This window comes from Heptranchias perlo, unplaced genomic scaffold (assembly GCF_035084215.1).
Source record: "Heptranchias perlo isolate sHepPer1 unplaced genomic scaffold, sHepPer1.hap1 HAP1_SCAFFOLD_118, whole genome shotgun sequence".
NCBI lineage: Eukaryota > Metazoa > Chordata > Chondrichthyes > Hexanchiformes > Hexanchidae > Heptranchias > Heptranchias perlo.
In genome coordinates this window covers 101,837-123,838 of record NW_027138407.1, presented here as the reverse complement: position 1 = coordinate 123,838, position 22,002 = coordinate 101,837, and the positions used below count along the sequence as shown (strand labels likewise).

Genomic DNA, 22,002 nt, shown 5'->3' with positions numbered 1-22,002 from the left:
TAGATACAGAGCGAGAGAGAGATACAGTGAGAGAGAGATACAGATTGAGAGAGAGATACAGAGAGTGATACCAGAGTGAGAGAGTGATACAGAATGAGAGAGAGATACAGAGAGTGATACAGAGTGAGAGAGAGATACAGAGAGTGATTCAGAGTGAGAGAGTGATTCAGAGTGAGAGAGTGATTCAGAGTGAGAGAGTGATTCAGAGTGAGAGAGTGATTCAGAGTGAGAGAGAGATACAGAGTGAGAGAGAGATACAGAGTGAGAGAGAGATACAGAGTGAGAGAGAGATACAGAGTGAGAGAGTAATACAGAGTGAGACAGTAATACAGAGTGAGAGAGAGATAGAGAGTGATACAGAGTGAGAGAGAGATACAGAGAGTGATACAGAGTGAGAGAGTGATACAGAATGAGAGAGAGATACAGAATGAGAGAGAGATACAGAGAGTAATACAGAGTGAGAGAGAGATACAGAGTGAGAGAGAGATACAGAGTGAGAGAGAGATACAGAGTGAGAGAGAGATACAGAGTGAGAGAGAGATACAGAGTGAGAGAGAGTGATACAGAGTGAGAGAGTGATACAGAATGAGAGAGAGATACAGAATGAGAGAGTGATACAGAGAGAGATACAGAATGAGAGAGTGATACAGAATGAGAGAGTGATACAGAGTGAGATACAGAATGAGAGAGTGATACAGAATGAGAGAGAGATACAGAATGAGAGAGTGATACAGAATGAGAGAGTGATACAGAGTGAGAGAGAGAGATACAGAGAGTGATACAGAGTGAGAGAGTGATACAGAATGAGAGAGAGATACAGAATGAGAGAGAGATACAGAGAGTAATACAGAGTGAGAGAGAGATACAGAGTGAGAGAGAGATACAGAGTGAGAGAGAGATACAGAGTGAGAGAGAGATACAGAGTGAGAGAGAGTGATACAGAGTGAGAGAGTGATACAGAATGAGAGAGAGATACAGAATGAGAGAGTGATACAGAGAGAGATACAGAATGAGAGAGTGATACAGAATGAGAGAGTGATACAGAGTGAGATACAGAATGAGAGAGTGATACAGAATGAGAGAGAGATACAGAATGAGAGAGTGATACAGAATGAGAGAGTGATACAGAGTGAGAGAGAGAGATACAGAGAGTGATTCAGAGTGAGAGAGTGATACAGAATGAGAGAGTGATACAGAATGAGAGAGTGATACAGAGAGTGATACAGAGTGAGAGAGTGATACAGAGTGAGAGAGAGATACAGAATGAGAGAGTGATACAGAATGAGAGAGTGATACAGAGAGTGATACAGAGAGTGATACAGAGAGTGATACAGAGAGAGAGTGATACAGAATGAGAGAGTGATACAGAGTGAGATACAGAATGAGAGAGTGATACAGAATGAGAGAGAGATACAGAATGAGAGAGTGATACAGAATGAGAGAGTGATACAGAATGAGAGAGTGATACAGAATGAGAGAGTGATACAGAATGAGAGAGTGACACAGAGTGAGAGAGAGAGATACAGAGAGTGATTCAGAGTGAGAGAGTGATTCAGAGTGAGAGAGTGATACAGAGTGAGAGAGTGATACAGAGTGAGAGAGTGATACAGAGAGTGATACAGAGTGAGAGAGAGATACAGAATGAGAGAGTGATACAGAATGAGAGAGTGATACAGAGAGTGATACAGAGAGAGAGTGATACAGAATGAGAGAGTGATACAGAATGAGAGAGTGATACAGAGAGCGATGCAGAGTGAGAGAGTGATACAGAGAGTGATACAGAGTGAGAGAGTGATACAGAGAGTGATGCAGAGTGAGAGAGTGATACAGAGAGTGATACAGAGTGAGAGAGTGATACAGAGAGTGATACAGACTGAGAGAGTGATACAGAGAGTGATACAGAGTGAGAGAGTGATACAGAGAGTGATGCAGACCGAGGGGGGTAGGCGTTGGGGACGTTCTGAGGGGGCGAACACGAGCCCTGCCGTCAGCGGCGGCCGGTTATTGAGCCTACCTTGTACACCTTGAGGTTCTCCTCGTGGGACTGGCCCGCAGCGTGGAGGCGGAGCTTCTCCCAGCTGTTGGTCTCAAAGTGACAGAGGTTGCAGCGCAGGTGGACGGGGCTGGCGGGGTTGAGGGCGGCGAGTCGCAGCTCTGCGCCGGGACCCCCTTGCCGGAGGTGGGCGGCCAGCTGGTACTTCTGGCTGTGCTTGTCGGTCTTGAGGTGCAGCTGGAAGTTGGCCTTGAGCTGGGTGCCGTAGGAGCAGAGCTTGCAGCGGTGGAGGTCGCTGGACACCTCTCGCCACTCGACCTCGGGCAGGTGCCTGACCGCCCCAGCGTGGCGGTGAAGGACCTCCAGGCTGTCCGTGCCAAACAGGCGGCAAATCATGCACTGGTAGAGCTTGGTGCGGAGGTCGTCGATGGCCAGCGAGCTCTCCTCCTCCTCCTCCTCCTCCTCCTCCTCCTCCACCTCCTCCTCCTGCTCCTCCTCCACCTCCATCTCCGTCGGGTTTCTCCCGCCGCTGGCGCCCACCGTCACGACGTCCGGGGCGCTGTCGCAACCTTGAGGCGAAGGAGGAAAGCCCCCAACGGGAACATGTTCAGGCTGGCATCGACAGTTACACATCCACACAGCCGCGGGCACTGTTGGAACGCATTTGCGCACAGCAAGATCCCACAATCGGCTACGGCTCAGCGGCAGCACTCGCGCCTCTGAGTCACAAGTCCCACTCCAGGGACTTGAGCCACAAAATCGAGGCCGACACTCCCACTGCCAGGACCGAGGGAGTGCTGCACTGCCGGAGGTGCCGTCTTTCGGATGAGACGTTAAACCGAGGGTCCCGTCCGCCCCTCTCGGGTGGACGTAAAAGATCCCACTTCAACCATTTCGAAGAAGAGCAGGGGAGTTACCCCTGATGTCCTGGCCAATATTTATCCCACAACCAACATCGCTAAAATAGATTATCTGGTCATTTATCACATTGCTGTTTGTGGGATCTTGCTGTGCGCAAATTGGCTGCTGCGTTTCCCTACGTTACAACAGTGACTACACTTCAAAAAGTACTTAATTGGGACGTCCTGAGGTCATGAAAAGCGCGATATAAATACAAGTCTTTCTTTTACCTTATCGAAAGCCTTTTGAAAATCTAAATATATTGCATCTACGACATTGCCCTGCTTGACCCTCTCTGTTACTTCTTCAAAGAATTCAATCAGGTTGGCCAAGCATGAACTTCCCTTTTGAAATCCGTGCTGACTATTCTTTATTATATTTTCGGTTTCTGGATGTCTTTCTATTACATCTTTGAGTAAAGATTCCATTATCTTTCCCACCGCCGATATTAAGCTAACTGGCCTTTGGTTCCCTGGACTTGTTCTATCTCCCAATTTAAGTAAAGGAATCACATTAATTATCCTCCAGTCCTCTGGCACTATTCCCTTTACTAATGAATTTTTATATGGACCAGGGGTTTTACCCTCTCTAAGTTTGATTAGTTTATCAATTATCTCCCCCCTTTCTATCTTAAATGTCTTTATATATTTTATGATCTCTTCTTCTAATGTACCATGTTAGTCTCCCTGGTAAATAATGAGGCAAAGTAATTATTTAATATTTCTGCCATTTCATTATTACCTGTGAGTTTATTGTGTGTATCCCTTAGTGGCCCGATCCCTATCCTGATCGTCCTTTTGTTATTTATGTATCTGTAGAATACTTTAATATTTATTATATTCCTTGATAATTTAATTCAGTAGTTTCTCTTTGCCTTCCTAATTGTTTGCTTCTGTCCTAAACTTTTCCTATTGCCTTTTATCATACTCTCCTTTATTGAATGTGTACTGAGTGTATGCCTTTTGCTTTATTCATCCACGGTCAATTTTTCAGTTTATTTTCCCGAGTTCCATTCTGATCTCCTGAAAATCAGCTTTTTTTCCAATTTATTACTTTGGCCTTTGTCTTACTTATGTCCTTCGCAATCTTTATCTTAAACCATATTATGTCGTGATCGCTATTGCCGAGATGTTCCCTCATGCTTAATTGAATATGTAAACCCCACCCGAACCCCTCGATTAGATTCCAGTCTGTAACTCACTCCCGGGTATCTGTTATTCTATAGAAAACCCCCCCGAACCCCTCGATTAGATTCCAGTCTGTAACTCACTCCCGGGTATCTGTTATTCTATATATAAACCCCCCGAACCCCTCGATTAGATTCCAGTCTGTAACTCACTCCCGGGTATCTGTTATTCTATATATAAACCCCCCCGAACCCCTCGATTAGATTCCAGTCTGTAACTCACTCCCGGGTATCTGTTATTCTATATAGAAACCCCCCCCGAACCCCTCGATTAGATTCCAGTCTGTAACTCACTCCCGGGTATCTGTTATTCTATATATAAACCCCCCCGAACCCCTCGATTAGATTCCAGTCTGTAACTCACTCCCGGGTATCTGTTATTCTATATATAAACCCCCCCGAACCCCTCGATTAGATTCCAGTCTGTAACTCACTCCCGGGTATCTGTTATTCTATATATAAACCCCCCCCGAACCCCTCGATTAGATTCCAGCCTGTAACTCACTCCCGGGTATCTGTTATTCTATATATAAACCCCACCGAACCCCTCGATTAGATTCCAGTCTGTAACTCACTCCCGGGTATCTGTTATTCTATATATAAACCCCCCCGAACCCCTCGATTAGATTCCAGTCTGTAACTCACTCCAGGGTATCTGTTATTCTATATATAAACCCCCCCGAACCCCTCGATTAGATTCCAGTCTGTAACTCACTCCCGGGTATCTGTTATTCTATATATAAACCCCCCCGAACCCCTCGATTAGATTCCAGTCTGTAACTCACTCCCGGGTATCTGTTATTCTATATATAAACCCCCCGAACCCCTCGATTAGATTCCAGCCTGTAACTCACTCCCGGGTATCTGTTATTCTATATATAAACCCCCCGAACCCCTCGATTAGATTCCAGTCTGTAACTCACTCCCGGGTATCTGTTATTCTATATATAAACCCCCCGAACCCCTCGATTAGATTCCAGTCTGTAACTCACTCCCGGGTATCTGTTATTCTATATATAAACCCCCCGAACCCCTCGATTAGATTCCAGTCTGTAACTCACTCCCGGGTATCTGTTATTCTATATATAAACCCCCCGAACCCCTCGATTAGATTCCAGCCTGTAACTCACTCCCGGGTATCTGTTATTCTATATATAAACCCCCCCGAACCCCTCGATTAGATTCCAGTCTGTAACTCACTCCCGGGTATCTGTTATTCTATATATAAACCCCCCGAACCCCTCGATTAGATTCCAGTCTGCAACTCACTCCCGGGTATCTGTTATTCTATATATAAACCCCCCGAACCCCTCGATTAGATTCCAGCCTGCAACTCACTCCCGGGTATCTGTTATTCTATATATAAACCCCCCCGAACCCCTCGATTAGATTCCAGTCTGTAACTCACTCCCGGGTATCTGTTATTCTATATATAAACCCCCCGAACCCCTCGATTAGATTCCAGTCTGTAACTCACTCCCGGGTATCTGTTATTCTATATATAAACCCCCCGAACCCCTCGATTAGATTCCAGCCTGCAACTCACTCCCGGGTATCTGTTATTCTATATATAAACCCCCCCCGAACCCCTCGATTAGATTCCAGTCTGTAACTCACTCCCGGGTATCTGTTATTCTATATATAAACCCCCCCGAACCCCTCGATTAGATTCCAGTCTGTAACTCACTCCCGGGTATCTGTTATTCTATATATAAACCCCCCGAACCCCTCGATTAGATTGCAGCCTGTAACTCACTCCCGGGTATCTGTTATTCTATATATAAACCCCCCGAACCCCTCGATTAGATTCCAGTCTGTAACTCACTCCCGGGTATCTGTTATTCTATATATAAACCCCCCCGAACCCCTCGATTAGATTCCAGTCTGTAACTCACTCCCGGGTATCTGTTATTCTATATATAAACCCCCCGAACCCCTCGATTAGATTCCAGCCTGTAACTCACTCCCGGGTATCTGTTATTCTATATATAAACCCCCCCGAACCCCTCGATTAGATTCCAGTCTGTAACTCACTCCCGGGTATCTGTTATTCTATATATAAACCCCCCCGAACCCCTCGATTAGATCCCAGCCTGTAACTCACTCCCGGGTATCTGTTATTCTATATATAAACCCCCCGAACCCCTCGATTAGATTCCAGTCTGTAACTCACTCCCGGGTATCTGTTATTCTATATATAAACCCCCCCGAACCCCTCGATTAGATTCCAGCCTGTAACTCACTCCCGGGTATCTGTTATTCTATATATAAACCCCCCGAACCCCTCGATTAGATTCCAGTCTGTAACTCACTCCCGGGTATCTGTTATTCTATATATAAACCCCCCCGAACCCCTCGATTAGATTCCAGCCTGTAACTCACTCCCGGGTATCTGTTATTCTATATATAAACCCCCCCGAACCCCTCGATTAGATTCCAGTCTCTAACTCACTCCCGGGTATCTGTTATTCTATATATAAACCCCCCCGAACCCCTCGATTAGATCCCAGCCTGTAACTCACTCCCGGGTGATTTACGGACAGGGATTACTCGAAAGTGCTGACCTGGTGCTGCCTGTTGGGAGCCGGCTGCGTCTATCTGGAATCCGGTGAGCAGGAGCCTGGCCTCCACCTGACCGTCCGTCTTGTAGGCCTCGAGCCTCATGTTGTGGGCCTGGTAGTACTGGTAGAGGTCGACCCCCGGCTGCGGCAGGGCCCTGAGGCCCAGCGGGAGGCCCTGGCGGAGGAGGCTGACATTCTGGACGTGCTTCTCGCTGGTCATGTGGATGCGGAGATTGCGCGAGATACTGGTCTCGTAGTCGCAGGCCCGGCAGTGCCAGGAGCTCTTGGCCTTGGGCCGGTCGGCGGGCGAGGCCTCGGGGCGGGCCGGGGGGAGGGCCGGGCCCGGCGCCCTCTCGGCCCCGCCGCTGGCCCCCTGCAGGCCCTGCAGGTTGGTCAGGTGCTTGTCCGACTGCATGTGGATGCTGAGGTTGCCTTTGGTGGTGGTCGAGTAGTCGCAAACCTGGCAGCGGAAGGGCTTGTACCCGCAGGTGTAGCTCTCGCCGCGAGCCAGCCGGGGGTGAGGCCGGCCCGCGTCACAGTGGGCGCACAGGATGTCCGTGCCCGGGTGTTTCTCCTTGACGTGGGCCTCCAGCGTCTGTTGGTACTTGTAATGCCAGTTGCACTTTGGGCATTTGAGGGTCTTGCAGGAGTTGTGGGAGGGCGTGACCAGCAGCGGGTACGGGCCCGGCCTCTCCCCGAGGGCGCCGTACCGCTGGACGAAGGCCGGGCCCCCCTCCTCGCGGCCGACGGGGTCCGCGGCCTCCGCCTCCGCCGGGTAGGCCCGGGCGGCCCCTCGGCCGGGGGGGATGGCGCTCCGGGCTGGGCGGCTCCGCAGGCCGCCGGGGTCTGAGGTGGCTTGAGGGTCCTTTGGAGGCGCACTGGGGGGCAGGTCGGGCGACCTGCCGATTTGGTAGCTGCTTTGGTTTCGCTGGGGGGCCCCGGCGCCCCCGGGCCCCGCCGGGAGGGGATCTCCTTCGCCGTCGGCCGCCGCCTCCGGGTCCTTGGCCGCGTCCGTGCCAACCTCCTTCTCCCGCTCTACGTCTTTGGCCTTGGTTGGCGCAGATCCTTTGGGAGGCGAGGACCCCGGGCCGTTGGAAGTCGCGACGGGGAAGAGGCCTCGGTCGTCGGAGGAGCCCGGGAGACGTGGGCCGGGCGCGCAAGGGCGGTCCTGTTCGGTCAATGGCGATCGGCCCCGGCCGCCATCTTCTGGCGCCTCGTCGTTGCTTCCGTCGGGCAAACCGTGGGGGGCCGGCGAAGGGGCCGTTGCTTTGGGCCAAACGGTCGGGCTTGACATTCTCTCGGTCGCGCGATGCGGCAGGCCCGTGCCCCGACCCCAGGCCTCCGGAATGTTCTCCAGGCCAGGCCCACCGTCGCTTTTTGGTACGAGAAAGCTAATGATCAGAGGTTTGGCGATGCCATCATTGTTCCCACCACCCGGCTGGACGAGGGCCGAAACGCCCTGCTCCTCCAGCAGGCGGCGCTCCCGCCCGAGGAGGGCCAGCCCGTGGCGGCGGGCGGCGTGCGACGCCAGCGAGCCCGGCCGCCCGAAGGACAGGCGGCAAGTGACGCAGAGCAGGAGCGGCGGGGGGCGGGGCCTGAGGTCATCGTCGTCGGGCGGCGGCGGGCGGGGCCAGAGGTGGCCGTCGAGCGGAGGAGGAGGAGGGCGGGGCCCGGGGCCCGCGAGCGCCTCCTGGTCGCCGTCGCCATCTTGGTCTCCTCCTCCGCCGGCTTCTTTGGGTAAAGGCGAGTTTTTGGCAGATTCGCTCGGTTGCAGGTAGTGGAGGCCTCGGCCGCGCCCGTGTCGGAGGCTGTAGGCGCGGTAGCTGCGGACGACGGGCCGGCTGGCGGCCGCCGCCCCCGCTGAGGTATTCGGAGGAAGCATTTGGTCGGGTTGCCGCGCGGCCCGGCGCTCGCTCAGCAGCACGTGGAGGTCGCGGATCGGCAGCGGGCGGCCGCCGCCGTCCCCGGGCGCGGCGGCCGGCGGGACGGCCCCCTCCAGCAGGCAGGCGGAGCCGTCCGCGCCGAAAAGCAAGCGGCCGTCGACGCTGCGGACGTCGTCCCCGTCGTCTGCGTCCCCGTCGTCGGAGGCCGGCTGGCGCTCGGCGGCCCACGCCACGCCCGGGCTGCAGGGGGCGCAGTGGTCGTCGGCGGACGGCCTCATGGCCTGGGGGGCGTCCGGCGGCGATGGCGGCGGCCGCCGTGAGGTATCCTGGAGGTCAGGGTCTTGGCTGCTGTCGGTCGAGTTGACGCTGTCATGGTGGCGGGCGAGGACAGGCGAGTTAGCGCAGTCCATCCTGCGGGGAAGTCATCTCCTGGGAGACTGACCTGCGTGAGAAGAAGACGAGGAGAGGACGTAAGACGGCGGCGGCGCGCGCGCACGAAGAACAAACCTCGCTCCCGCGCCGAGACCCACGCCCCCTCGCCTCCCACCCTAGGCTCCTCCTCTTTAAACCCCCCCTCCGTTAATCTTTAACCCGCCTGAAAACCCTTCTGCCGTTCTCCGAGACACAGTGCGACGGTACGAAAACAATAAGTAGGCCACCCTGCCAGACTGTGAATGTCAGAACATAAGAAATAGGAGCAGGAGGAGGCCAATCGGCCCCTCGAGCCTGCTCCGCCATTCAATAAGATCATGGCTGATCTGATCCGAACCTCAAATCTATTTGAGGTTGATTAGCCTGCGAATCGTGCGGGCTACTTCGGGCCTTTATCCGAGGGGAGCGTCTATGGAGGGGCACGGCTGAGTTTTGAGACTCCCGCCCGGTTTTCCCCCAATGCCAATGGTGATATCCTGACCTGACATCTGGGTTTTGTCACATGAGCGGAATCAGCTCTGGGCACCGCACCTCGGGAAGGATAGACTGGCCTTGGTGGGAATGCAGCACAGATTCACCAGAAAATGATACCGGGGATTAGCAGGTTAAATTATTTCGTTGCAAGAGGATTTGAGTACAGGAGCAGGGACGTCTCGCTGCAGTTCGACGGGGCCTTGGTGAGACCGCACCTGGAGCATTGTGAGCAGTTTTGGTCTCCTTACCAAAGAAAGGATGTCCTTGCCATGGAGGGAGTGCAGCGAAGGTTCACCAGACTGATTCCTGGGACGGCAGGACTGTCGGATGAGGAGAGATTGGGTCTGAATTCACTCGAGTGTTGAAGAACGAGAGGGGATCTCATTGAAACATATCAAATTCTGACAGACTGGATGCAGGGAGGATGTTTTCCCTGGCTGGGGGAGGTCCAGAACGAGGGGTTCACAGTCTCAGGATACGGGGTAGGACATTTAGGACTGAGATGAGGAGAAATTTCTTCACTCAGAGGGTGGTGAACCTGTGGAATTCTCTACCCCAGAAGGCAGTGGAGGCCAAGTCACTGAATATATTCAAGAAGGAGCTGGATAGATTTCTAGACGCAAAAGGCATCAAGGGGTATGGGGAGAGAGCGGGAATATGGTATTGAGATAGAGGATCAGCCATGATCATATTGAATGGAGCAGCAGGCTCGAAGGGCCGAATGGCCTATTCCAAAAAGCTATCTATCTCAGATTTAAATCTAGCGATCGAGCTAGTATCAATTGCCGTTTGCGGAAGAGAGTTCCAAACTTCTACCACCCTTTGCGTGTAGAAATGTTTTCTGATCTCGCTCCCGAAAGGTCTGGCTCTAATTTTTAGACCGTGCCCCCCTGCTCCTAGAATCCCCAACCAGCGGAAATAGTTTCTCTCTCTCCGCCCTCTCCGTTCCCCTTAATATCTTATAAACTTCGATCAGATCGCCCCTTAAACTTGTGGGAGCGAGTTCCACATTCTCACTGCTCTCTGGGGAAAGAAAGAGAAAAGAAGAGAGAGGGAGAGAGAGAGAGAGAGAGAGAGGAGGGAGCCTGGCTTCTTCTTCCACGTACCTGGGGCCTGCTATACCATCAATGGATTGAGAAGAGTGCTGGGTAGGGGGCCAGGTCCATCTCAGGTCTGCCCTTGCTTGGATCCACAGAAACTGTAATCGAAAACAATTATTCAACGACAACGCAACTGCTCGCATTTATATAGCGCCTTTAACGTAGTGAAACGTCCCAGGGCGCTCCACGGGAGAGTAAATCGGACAATATTGGAAATTCCAGCGCCCGGCGGGGGGGGGCGGGGGGGCCCAGGCGTCTGAGGGCACGTATGAGGTACTGTGCTCGATATGTTACCTATTCCCGATTGGTATCCCTGAGAGAGAGAGAGTTTCCTGTTAATTGTATCCAGGTGATTGATATCAATCCGTGTTAATTGTATACGGGTGGAACTCTCTGGTATCCGTAAAAAGGGAGTTTATCTAGGGTGTGGTGGGTGTAGTGTGGAGCTCTCTGAATAAAGGCTCGGAAGCAACTGAAGATTTAGTGTTCTATCCTCCACCCCGACCGCGCTCTCCGGCTCGCAACGGCCGTCTCACCGACAGATGCTAGACTCCTTCTTGGCGGGTGTCGTGGAGATATAAGGTGGGGCCGAGGTTTCGCGCGAGGCCAGAGTCGGAGGCGGGGGGGGGGGGGCGCAGAGATCTCGGAGGGCTGGAGGGGGTTGCAGAGACGGGGAGGGGTTTGAACACGAGGGTGAGGGTCTTAAAATCGAGGCGGGGGCCCGGCCTAAATATAGCCTTAGATCTCCACGACACCCGCCAAGAAGGAGTCCAGCATCTGTCGGTGAGACAGCTGTTACGAGCCGGAGAGCCCGGTCGGGGTGGAGGATTGAACACTAAATCTTCAGTTGCTTCCGAGCCTTTATTCAGAGAGCTCCACACTACACCCACCACACCCTAGATAAACTCCCTTTTTACGGATACCAGGGAGTTCCACCCGTATACAATTAACACGGATTGATATCAATCACCTGGATACAATTAACAGGAAACTCTTTCTCTCAGGGATACCAATCGGGAATAGGTAACATATCGAGCACAGTACCTCATGTACACATATATACACACTTCTGGTTTGGTACGCGTCAGCAAACCAAATCTAAAAGTGGCTGGAGTGAGGAGGAGAGAGAAGGAGATAGTGAGGGGGAGAGTGAGAGATCGGAGTCGCAGCAGGGAGGAGTGAGAGAGACACACACAGGGGACGGATCTGTGTTTAGAGAGAGTTCAGAGACATAAAGGAGGGATCGGTGATTAGAGAGATCAGAGACACAGGAGGGATCAGTGATTCGAGGGATCAGAGACAGGAGGGATCAGTGATTAGAGAGAGATCAGAGACAGGAGGGATCGGTGATTAGAGAGACCAGAGACGGGGGGATCGGTGATTAGAGAGATCAGAGACAGGAGGGATTAGAGATTAGAGAGATCAGAGACAGGAGGGATCAGTGATTAGAGAGATCAGAGACAGGAGGGATCAGTGATTAGAGAGAGATCAGAGACAGGAGGGATCGGTGATTAGAGAGACCAGAGACGGGGGGATCGGTGATTAGATAGATCAGAGAGAGGAGGGATTAGTGATTAGAGAGATTAGAGACAGGAGGGATCGGAGATTAGAGAGATCAGAGACAGGAGGGATCGGTGATTAGAGAGATCAGAGAGAGGAGGGATCAGTGATTAGAGAGATCAGAGACAGGAGGGATCAGTGATTAGAGAGAGATCAGAGACAGGAGGGATCGGTGATTAGAGAGACCAGAGACGGGGGGATCGGTGATTAGAGAGATCAGAGAGAGGAGGGATTAGTGATTAGAGAGATTAGAGACAGGAGGGATCGGAGATTAGAGAGATCAGAGACAGGAGGGATCGGTGATTAGAGAGATCAGAGAGAGGAGGGATCAGTGATTAGAGAGACCAGAGACAGGAGGGATCAGTGATGAGAGAGATCAGAGACAGGGGGATCAGTGATTAGAGAGATCAGAGACACAGGAGGGATCGGTGATTAGAGAGATCAGAGACAGGAGGGATCAGTGATTAGAGAGACCAGAGACAGGAGGGATCAGTGATTAGAGAGATCAGAGAGAGAAGGGATCAGTGATTAGAGAGATCAGAGACAGGAGGGATCGGAGATTAGAGAGATCAGAGACAGGAGGGATCGGTGATTAGAGAGATCAGAGAGAGGAGGGATCAGTGATTAGAGAGATCAGAGACAGGAGGGATCGGAGATTAGAGAGATCAGAGACAGGAGGGATCAGTGATTAGAGAGATCAGAGACAGGAGGGATCGGAGATTAGAGAGATCAGAGACAGGAGGGATCAGTGATTAGAGAGATCAGAGACAGGAGGGATCAGTGATTAGACAGATCAGAGTCAGGAGGGATCGGTGATTAGAGAGATCAGAGACAGGAAGGATCGGTGATTAGAGAGATCAGAGACAGGAGGGATCGGTGATTAGAGAGATCAGAGAGAGGAGGGATCAGTGATTAGAGAGATCAGAGACAGGAGGGATCAGTGATTAGAGAGATCAGAGACAGGAGGGATCGGTGATTAGAGAGATCAGAGACAGGAGGGATCAGTGATTAGAGAGATCAGAGACAGGAGGGATCAGTGATTAGAGAGATCAGAGACACAGGAGGGATCGGTGATTAGAGAGATCAGAGACAGGAGGGATCAGTGATTAGAGAGATCAGAGAGAGGAGGGATCGGTGATTGGAGAGATCAGAGACAGGAGGGATCGGTGATTAGAGAGATCAGAGAGAGGAGGGATCGGTGATTGGAGAGATCAGAGACAGGAGGGATCGGTGATTAGAGAGATCAGAGACAGGAGGGATCGGTGATTAGAGAGATCAGAGACAGGAGGGATCGGAGATTAGAGAGATCAGAGACAGGAGGGATCAGTGATTAGAGAGATCAGAGACAGGGGATCAGTGATTAGAGAGATCAGAGAGAGGAGGGATCGGTGATTAGAGAGATCAGAGACAGGAGGGATCGGTGATTAGAGAGATCAGAGACAGGAGGGATCGGTGATTAGAGAGATCAGAGAGAGGAGGGATCAGTGATTAGAGAGATCAGAGACAGGGGTCAGTGATTAGAGAGATCAGAGACAGGAGGGATCGGTGATTAGAGAGATCAGAGAGAGGAGGGATCAGTGATTAGAGAGATCAGAGACAGGGGTCAGTGATTAGAGAGATCAGAGACAGGAGGGATCGGAGATTAGAGAGATCAGAGACAGGAGGGATCAGTGATTAGAGAGATCAGAGAGAGGAGGGATCGGTGATTAGAGAGATCAGAGACAGGAGGGATCGGTGATTAGAGAGATCAGAGACAGGAGGGATCGGTGATTAGAGAGATCAGAGACAGGAGGGATCAGTGATTAGAGAGATCAGAGACAGGGGATCGGTGATTGGAGAGATCAGAGACAGGAGGGATCGGTGATTAGAGAGATCAGAGACAGGGGATCGGTGATTGGAGAGATCAGAGACAGGAGGGATCGGTGATTAGAGAGATCAGAGACAGGAGGGATCGGTGATTAGAGAGATCAGAGACAGGAGGGATCGGAGATTAGAGAGATCAGAGACACAGGAGGGATCAGTGATTCGAGGGATCAGAGACAGGAGGGATCAGTGATTAGAGAGAGATCAGAGACAGGAGGGATCGGTGATTAGAGAGACCAGAGACGGGGGGATCGGTGATTAGAGAGATCAGAGACAGGAGGGATTAGAGATTAGAGAGATCAGAGACAGGAGGGATCAGTGATTAGAGAGATCAGAGACAGGAGGGATCAGTGATTAGAGAGAGATCAGAGACAGGAGGGATCGGTGATTAGAGAGACCAGAGACGGGGGGATCGGTGATTAGATAGATCAGAGAGAGGAGGGATTAGTGATTAGAGAGATTAGAGACAGGAGGGATCGGAGATTAGAGAGATCAGAGACAGGAGGGATCGGTGATTAGAGAGATCAGAGAGAGGAGGGATCAGTGATTAGAGAGATCAGAGACAGGAGGGATCAGTGATTAGAGAGAGATCAGAGACAGGAGGGATCGGTGATTAGAGAGACCAGAGACGGGGGGATCGGTGATTAGAGAGATCAGAGAGAGGAGGGATTAGTGATTAGAGAGATTAGAGACAGGAGGGATCGGAGATTAGAGAGATCAGAGACAGGAGGGATCGGTGATTAGAGAGATCAGAGAGAGGAGGGATCAGTGATTAGAGAGACCAGAGACAGGAGGGATCAGTGATGAGAGAGATCAGAGACAGGGGGATCAGTGATTAGAGAGATCAGAGACACAGGAGGGATCGGTGATTAGAGAGATCAGAGACAGGAGGGATCAGTGATTAGAGAGACCAGAGACAGGAGGGATCAGTGATTAGAGAGATCAGAGAGAGAAGGGATCAGTGATTAGAGAGATCAGAGACAGGAGGGATCGGAGATTAGAGAGATCAGAGACAGGAGGGATCGGTGATTAGAGAGATCAGAGAGAGGAGGGATCAGTGATTAGAGAGATCAGAGACAGGAGGGATCGGAGATTAGAGAGATCAGAGACAGGAGGGATCAGTGATTAGAGAGATCAGAGACAGGAGGGATCGGAGATTAGAGAGATCAGAGACAGGAGGGATCAGTGATTAGAGAGATCAGAGACAGGAGGGATCAGTGATTAGACAGATCAGAGTCAGGAGGGATCGGTGATTAGAGAGATCAGAGACAGGAAGGATCGGTGATTAGAGAGATCAGAGACAGGAGGGATCGGTGATTAGAGAGATCAGAGAGAGGAGGGATCAGTGATTAGAGAGATCAGAGACAGGAGGGATCAGTGATTAGAGAGATCAGAGACAGGAGGGATCGGTGATTAGAGAGATCAGAGACAGGAGGGATCAGTGATTAGAGAGATCAGAGACAGGAGGGATCAGTGATTAGAGAGATCAGAGACACAGGAGGGATCGGTGATTAGAGAGATCAGAGACAGGAGGGATCAGTGATTAGAGAGATCAGAGAGAGGAGGGATCGGTGATTGGAGAGATCAGAGACAGGAGGGATCGGTGATTAGAGAGATCAGAGAGAGGAGGGATCGGTGATTGGAGAGATCAGAGACAGGAGGGATCGGTGATTAGAGAGATCAGAGACAGGAGGGATCGGTGATTAGAGAGATCAGAGACAGGAGGGATCGGAGATTAGAGAGATCAGAGACAGGAGGGATCAGTGATTAGAGAGATCAGAGACAGGGGATCAGTGATTAGAGAGATCAGAGAGAGGAGGGATCGGTGATTAGAGAGATCAGAGACAGGAGGGATCGGTGATTAGAGAGATCAGAGACAGGAGGGATCGGTGATTAGAGAGATCAGAGAGAGGAGGGATCAGTGATTAGAGAGATCAGAGACAGGGGTCAGTGATTAGAGAGATCAGAGACAGGAGGGATCGGAGATTAGAGAGATCAGAGACAGGAGGGATCAGTGATTAGAGAGATCAGAGAGAGGAGGGATCGGTGATTAGAGAGATCAGAGACAGGAGGGATCGGTGATTAGAGAGATCAGAGACAGGAGGGATCGGTGATTAGAGAGATCAGAGACAGGAGGGATCAGTGATTAGAGAGATCAGAGACAGGGGATCGGTGATTGGAGAGATCAGAGACAGGAGGGATCGGTGATTAGAGAGATCAGAGACAGGGGATCGGTGATTGGAGAGATCAGAGACAGGAGGGATCGGTGATTAGAGAGATCAGAGACAGGAGGGATCGGTGATTAGAGAGATCAGAGACAGGAGGGATCGGAGATTAGAGAGATCAGAGACAGGAGGGATCAGTGATTAGAGAGATCAGAGACAGGAGGGATCGGTGATTAGAGAGATCAGAGACAGGAGAGATCAGTGATTAGAGAGATCAGAGACAGGAGGGATCGGAGATTAGAGAGATCAGAGACAGGAGGGATCAGTGATTAGAGAGAACAGAGACAGGAGGGATCGGTGATTAGAGGGATCAGAGACAGGAGGGATCGGTGATTAGAGAGATCAGAGAGAGGAGGGATCGGTGATTAGAGAGATCAGAGACGGGGCGATCGGTGATTAGAGAGATCAGAGAGAGGAGGGATCGGTGATTAGAGAGATCAGAGACAGGGGATCAGTGATTAGCGAGATCAGAGAAAGGACGGATCGGTGATTAGAGAGATCAGAGACAGGAGGGATCGGTGATTAGAGAGATCAGAGACAGGAGGGATCAGTGATTAGAGAGATCAGAGACAGGAGGGATCGGTGATTAGAGAGATCAGAGACAGGAGGGATCAGTGATTAGAGAGATCAGAGACAGGAGGAATCGGAGATTAGAGAGATCAGAGACAGGAGGGATCAGTGATTAGAGAGATCAGAGACAGGAGGGATCGGTGATTAGAGAGATCAGAGACAGGAGGGATCAGTGATTAGAGAGATCAGAGACAGGAGGGATCGGTGATTAGAGAGATCAGAGACAGGAGGGATCGGTGATTAGAGAGATCAGAGACAGGAGGGATCGGTGATTAGAGAGATCAGAGAGAGGAGGGATCGGTGATTAGAGAGATCAGAGAGAGGAGGGATCGGTGATTAGAGAGATCAGAGACAGGAGGGATCTGTGATTAGAGAGATCAGAGAGAGGAGGGATCAGTGATTAGAGAGATCAGAGAGAGGAGGGATCGGTGATTAGAGAGATCAGAGAGAGGAGGGATCGGTGATTAGAGAGATCAGAGACAGGAGGGATCTGTGATTAGAGAGATCAGAGAGAGGAGGGATCAGTGATTAGAGAGATCAGAGACAGGAGGGATCAGTGATTAGAGAGATCAGAGAGAGGAGGGATCGGAGATTAGAGAGATCAGAGACAGGAGGGATCGGTGATTAGAGAGATCAGAGAGAGGAGGGATCAGTGATTAGAGAGATCAGAGACAGGAGGGATCAGTGATTAGAGAGATCAGAGAGAGGAGGGATCGGTGATTAGAGAGATCAGAGACAGGAGGGATCAGTGATTAGAGAGATCAGAGACAGGGGTCAGTGATTAGAGAGATCAGAGACAGGAGGGATCGGAGATTAGAGAGATCAGAGACAGGAGGGATCAGTGATTAGAGAGATCAGAGAGAGGAGGGATCGGTGATTAGAGAGATCAGAGAGAGGAGGGATCGGTGATTAGAGAGATCAGAGACAGGAGGGATCTGTGATTAGAGAGATCAGAGAGAGGAGGGATCAGTGATTAGAGAGATCAGAGACAGGAGGGATCGGAGATTAGAGAGATCATAGACAGGAGGGATCAGTGATTAGAGAGATCAGAGAGAGGAGGGATCGGTGATTAGAGAGATCAGAGACAGGAGGGATCGGTGATTAGAGAGATCAGAGACAGGGGATCAGTGATTAGAGAGATCAGAGACAGGAGGTATCGGTGATTAGAGAGATCAGAGACAGGAAGGATCAGTGATTAGAGAGATCAGAGACAGGAGGGATCAGTGATTAGAGAGATCAGAGACAGGGGTCAGTGATTAGAGAGATCAGAGACAGGAGGGATCAGTGATTAGAGAGATCAGAGACAGGAGGGATCAGTGATTAGAGAGATCAGAGACAGGGGATCAGTGATTAGAGAGATCAGAGACAGGAGGGATCGATGATTAGAGAGATCAGAGACAGGAGGGATCGGTGATTAGAGAGATCAGAGACAGGAGGGATCAGTGATTAGAGAGATCAGAGACAGGAGGGATCAGTGATTAGAGAGATCAGAGACAGGGGTCAGTGAGAGTGATAGAGGAGGGATCGGTGAGAGTGATAGAGGAGGAATCGGTGAGAGTGACAGAGGAGGGATCGGTGAGAGTGACAGAGGAGGGATCGGTGAGAGTGATAGAGGAGGGATCGGTGAGAGTGACAGAGGAGGGATCGATGATAGTGACAGAGGAGGGATCGGTGATAGTGACAGAGGAGGGATCGGTGAGAGTGATAGCGGAGGGATCGGTGAGAGTGAGAGGAGGGATCAGTGAGAGTGACAGAGGAGGGATCGGTGAGAGTGACAGAGGAGGGGTCGGTGAGAGTGACAGAGGAGGGATCGGTGAGAGTGACAGAGGAGGGATCGGTGAGAGTGACAGAGGAGGGATCGGTGAGAGTGACAGAGGAGGGATCGGTGAGAGTGACAGAGGAGGGATCGGTGAGAGTGACAGAGGAGGGATCGGTGAGAGTGATAGAGGAGGGATCGGTGAGAGTGACAGAGGAGGGATCGGTGAGAGTGACAGAGGAGGGATCAGTGAGAGTGAAAGTGGAGGGATCAGTGAGAGTGACAGAGGAGGGATCGGTGAGAGTGACAGAGGAGGGATCGGTGAGAGTGACAGAGGAGGGATCGGTGAGAGTGACAGAGGAGGGATCGGTGAGAGTGACAGAGGAGGGATCGGTGAGAGTGACAGAGGAGGGATCGGTGAGAGTGACAGAGGAGGGATCGGTGAGAGTGACAGAGGAGGGATCGGTGAGAGTGACAGAGGAGGGATCGGTGAGAGTGATAGAGGAGGGATCGGTGAGAGTGACAGAGGAGGGATCGATGATAGTGACAGAGGAGGGATCAGTGTGAGTGACAGAGGAGGGATCAGTGAGAGTGACAGAGGAGGGATCAGTGAGAGTGATAGAGGAGGGATCGGTGAGAGTGACAGAGGAGGGATCAGTGAGAGTGACAGAGGAGGGATCAGTGAGAGTGATAGAGGAGGGATCAGTGAGAGTGATAGCGGAGGGATCAGTGAGAGTGAGGGGAGGGATCAGTGAGAGTGACAGAGGAGGGATCAGTGAGAGTGACAGAGGAGGGATCGGTGCGAGTGATAGAGGAGGGATCAGAGAGTGATAGAGGAGGGATCGGTGAGAGTGATAGAGGAGGGATCAGTGAGAGTGAGAGGAGGGATCAGTGAGAGTGACAGAGGAGGGATCAGGGAGAGAGACAGAGGAGGGATCAGTGAGAGTGATAGAGGAGGGATCGGTGAGAGTGACAGAGGAGGGATCGGTGAGAGTGACAGAGGAGGGATCAGTGAGAGTGACAGAGGAGGGATCAGTGAGAGTGATAGAGGAGGGATCGGTGAGAGTGACAGAGGAGGGATCAGTGAGAGTGACAGAGGAGGGATCGGTGAGAGTGATAGAGGAGGGATCGGTGAGAGTGACAGAGGAGGGATCGGTGAGAGTGATAGAGGAGGGATCGGTGAGAGTGACAGAGGAGGGATCGATGATAGTGACAGAGGAGGGATCGGTGATAGTGACAGAGGAGGGATCAGTGAGAGTGATAGTGGAGGGATCAGTGAGAGAGAGGAGGGATCAGTGAGAGTGACAGAGGAGGGATCAGTGAGAGTGACAGAGGAGGGATCGGTGCGAGTGATAGAGGAGGGATCAGTGAGAGTGATAGAGGAGGGATCAGAGAGTGATAGAGGAGTGATCAGAGAGTGACAGAGGAGTGATCAGTGAGAGTGATAGAGGAGGGATCGGTGAGAGTGAAAGAAGAGTGATCAGTGAGAGTGATAGAGGAGGGATCAGTGAGAGTGACAGAGGAGTGATCAGTGAGAGTGATAGAGGAGGGATCAGTGAGAGTGATAGTGGAGGGATCAGTGAGAGTGAGAGGAGGGATCAGTGAGAGTGACAGAGGAGTGATCAGTGAGAGTGATAGAGGAGGGATCAGTGAGAGTGACAGAGGAGTGATCAGTGAGAGTGATAGAGGAGGGATCAGTGAGAGTGACAGAGGAGTGATCAGTGAGAGTGATAGAGGAGGGATCAGTGCGAGTGACAGAGGAGTGATCAGTGATTGGAGAACGACAGAGACGCTGAGGTACTGATCTGAATCACAATCACTTTACACCCAATATCACCAATCTCCACATTACATCGGAACAGAAAGAGGCCATTCAGCCCCTCGGGCCTGTTCCGCCCTTCAATCAGATCATGTCTGATCTGTAACCTCAACTCCATTCACCCTCCTTTGGTCCACATCCCCCTCACCCAACAAAAATCGAGTGATCTCAGTCTTGAAACCTCCAGTCGTCACCGAGTTCCCTGCGGTTTTTATGGTCAAATCATGCCAAGATTCCCTAAGTACCTCCCTCCCCCAACTTCCAACCTTCAGCCCTGCTGGTTACTCTCCATAGTGACCATGGACGAAAGGGCAATGTCTTGTAGCTGCCTCCTGTGCCAATCGGCCTTTGCATTCTTCCCGTTCTCCCATCACCCCCCCCCTGTCCTCGCTGGACCTACATTGATAATTCTCCGTCCTTGTTTTCGAATCCCCTCCGTGGCCCTCGTTCCCCCCCCCGACTCCCCCCATCCCGATCTCTGCCATCTCCTCCAGCCCCACAACCCTCCGAGATCTCCGCGGCCCCTCCGAGTCTGGCCTCTCGCTCTGGAATTCCCTCCCGGAAACCAGTCTCCTCCTCCAAGACGCTGCTTAAAACCTGCCTCGTTGACCCATCTCTTGGTCGCCCGTCCTAACATCTCCTGATGTGGCCTCGGCGTCAAGTACTGTCCGATAGTCATTCCCGTGAAGCGTCCCAGGATATTTTGTGGGCGTTAAAGCCACTATATCCTTGCAGGTCCATCATCAATGCTGTGGTGGTTCTCCCCTCAAACTCCTGTACTCGAGGGGAATACAATCCAGGTTTACGCAAGCTGTCCGGTCAAACCAGGCCCCTTCCAACTCCAACCCTCCTCAGGATGAAGGCCGACATCTTACTCATCGTTGGTAACTGTCGACTGACTTCGTGTCGTCAGTAAACTGAGATAGAGGGCTCCCAGTTCCCTCATCGACGCGATCGTTCAACATCGAGAAAGGCTGAGGCCCCAGTAAAGATCCCTCGGAATATGTGCCCCAGTTGGAGTATATTCCCATCAAGCTTACCCTCCGTCTCCGAGCTCCAACCAATTCCAGACTCCCAGATAAGGTACAGCATAGGTTAGATACAGAGTAAAGCTCCCTCTACACTGTCCCGTCAAACACTCCCAGGGCAGGTACAGGGTTAGATACAGAGTAAAGCTCCCTCGACACTGTCCCGTCAAACACTCCCGGGGCAGGTACAGGGTTAGATACAGAGTAAAGCTCCCTCTACACTGTCCCGTCAAACACTCCCAGGGCAGGTACAGGGTTAGATACAGAGTAAAGCTCCCTCTACACTGTCCCATCAAACACTCCCAGGGCAGGTACAGGGTTAGATACAGAGTAAAGCTCCCTCTACACTGTCCCGTCAAACACTCCCGGGGCAGGTACAGGGTTAGATACAGAGTAAAGCTCCCTCTACACTGTCCCGTCAAACACTCCCAGGGCAGGTACAGGGTTAGATACAGAGTAAAGCTCCCTCTGCACTATCCCGTCAAACACTCCCAGGGCAGGTACAGCACGGGTTAGATACAGAGTAAAGCTCCCTCTACACTGTCCCATCAAACACTCCCAGGGTAGGTACAGGGTTAGATACAGAGTAAAGCTCCCTCTACACAGTCCCATCAAACACTCCCAGGGCAGATACAGGATTAGACACAGAGTA

At 51.7% G+C, this 22,002-nt stretch overlaps 1 protein-coding gene across 1 annotated transcript in view; it reads right to left on the bottom strand.

The window, feature by feature from the left end:
• The window catches only part of LOC137308020 (zinc finger homeobox protein 2-like), a 70,012-nt gene extending 61,079 nt beyond the window's left edge, over positions 1–8,933 (bottom strand). The window contains 3 exon segments of the mRNA XM_067976979.1: positions 2,015–2,426; positions 2,428–2,552; positions 6,630–8,933. Coding sequence (XP_067833080.1) covers positions 2,015–2,426; positions 2,428–2,552; positions 6,630–8,933 — 2,841 coding nt within the window.
• Positions 8,934–22,002: the final 13,069 nt, after the last annotated feature.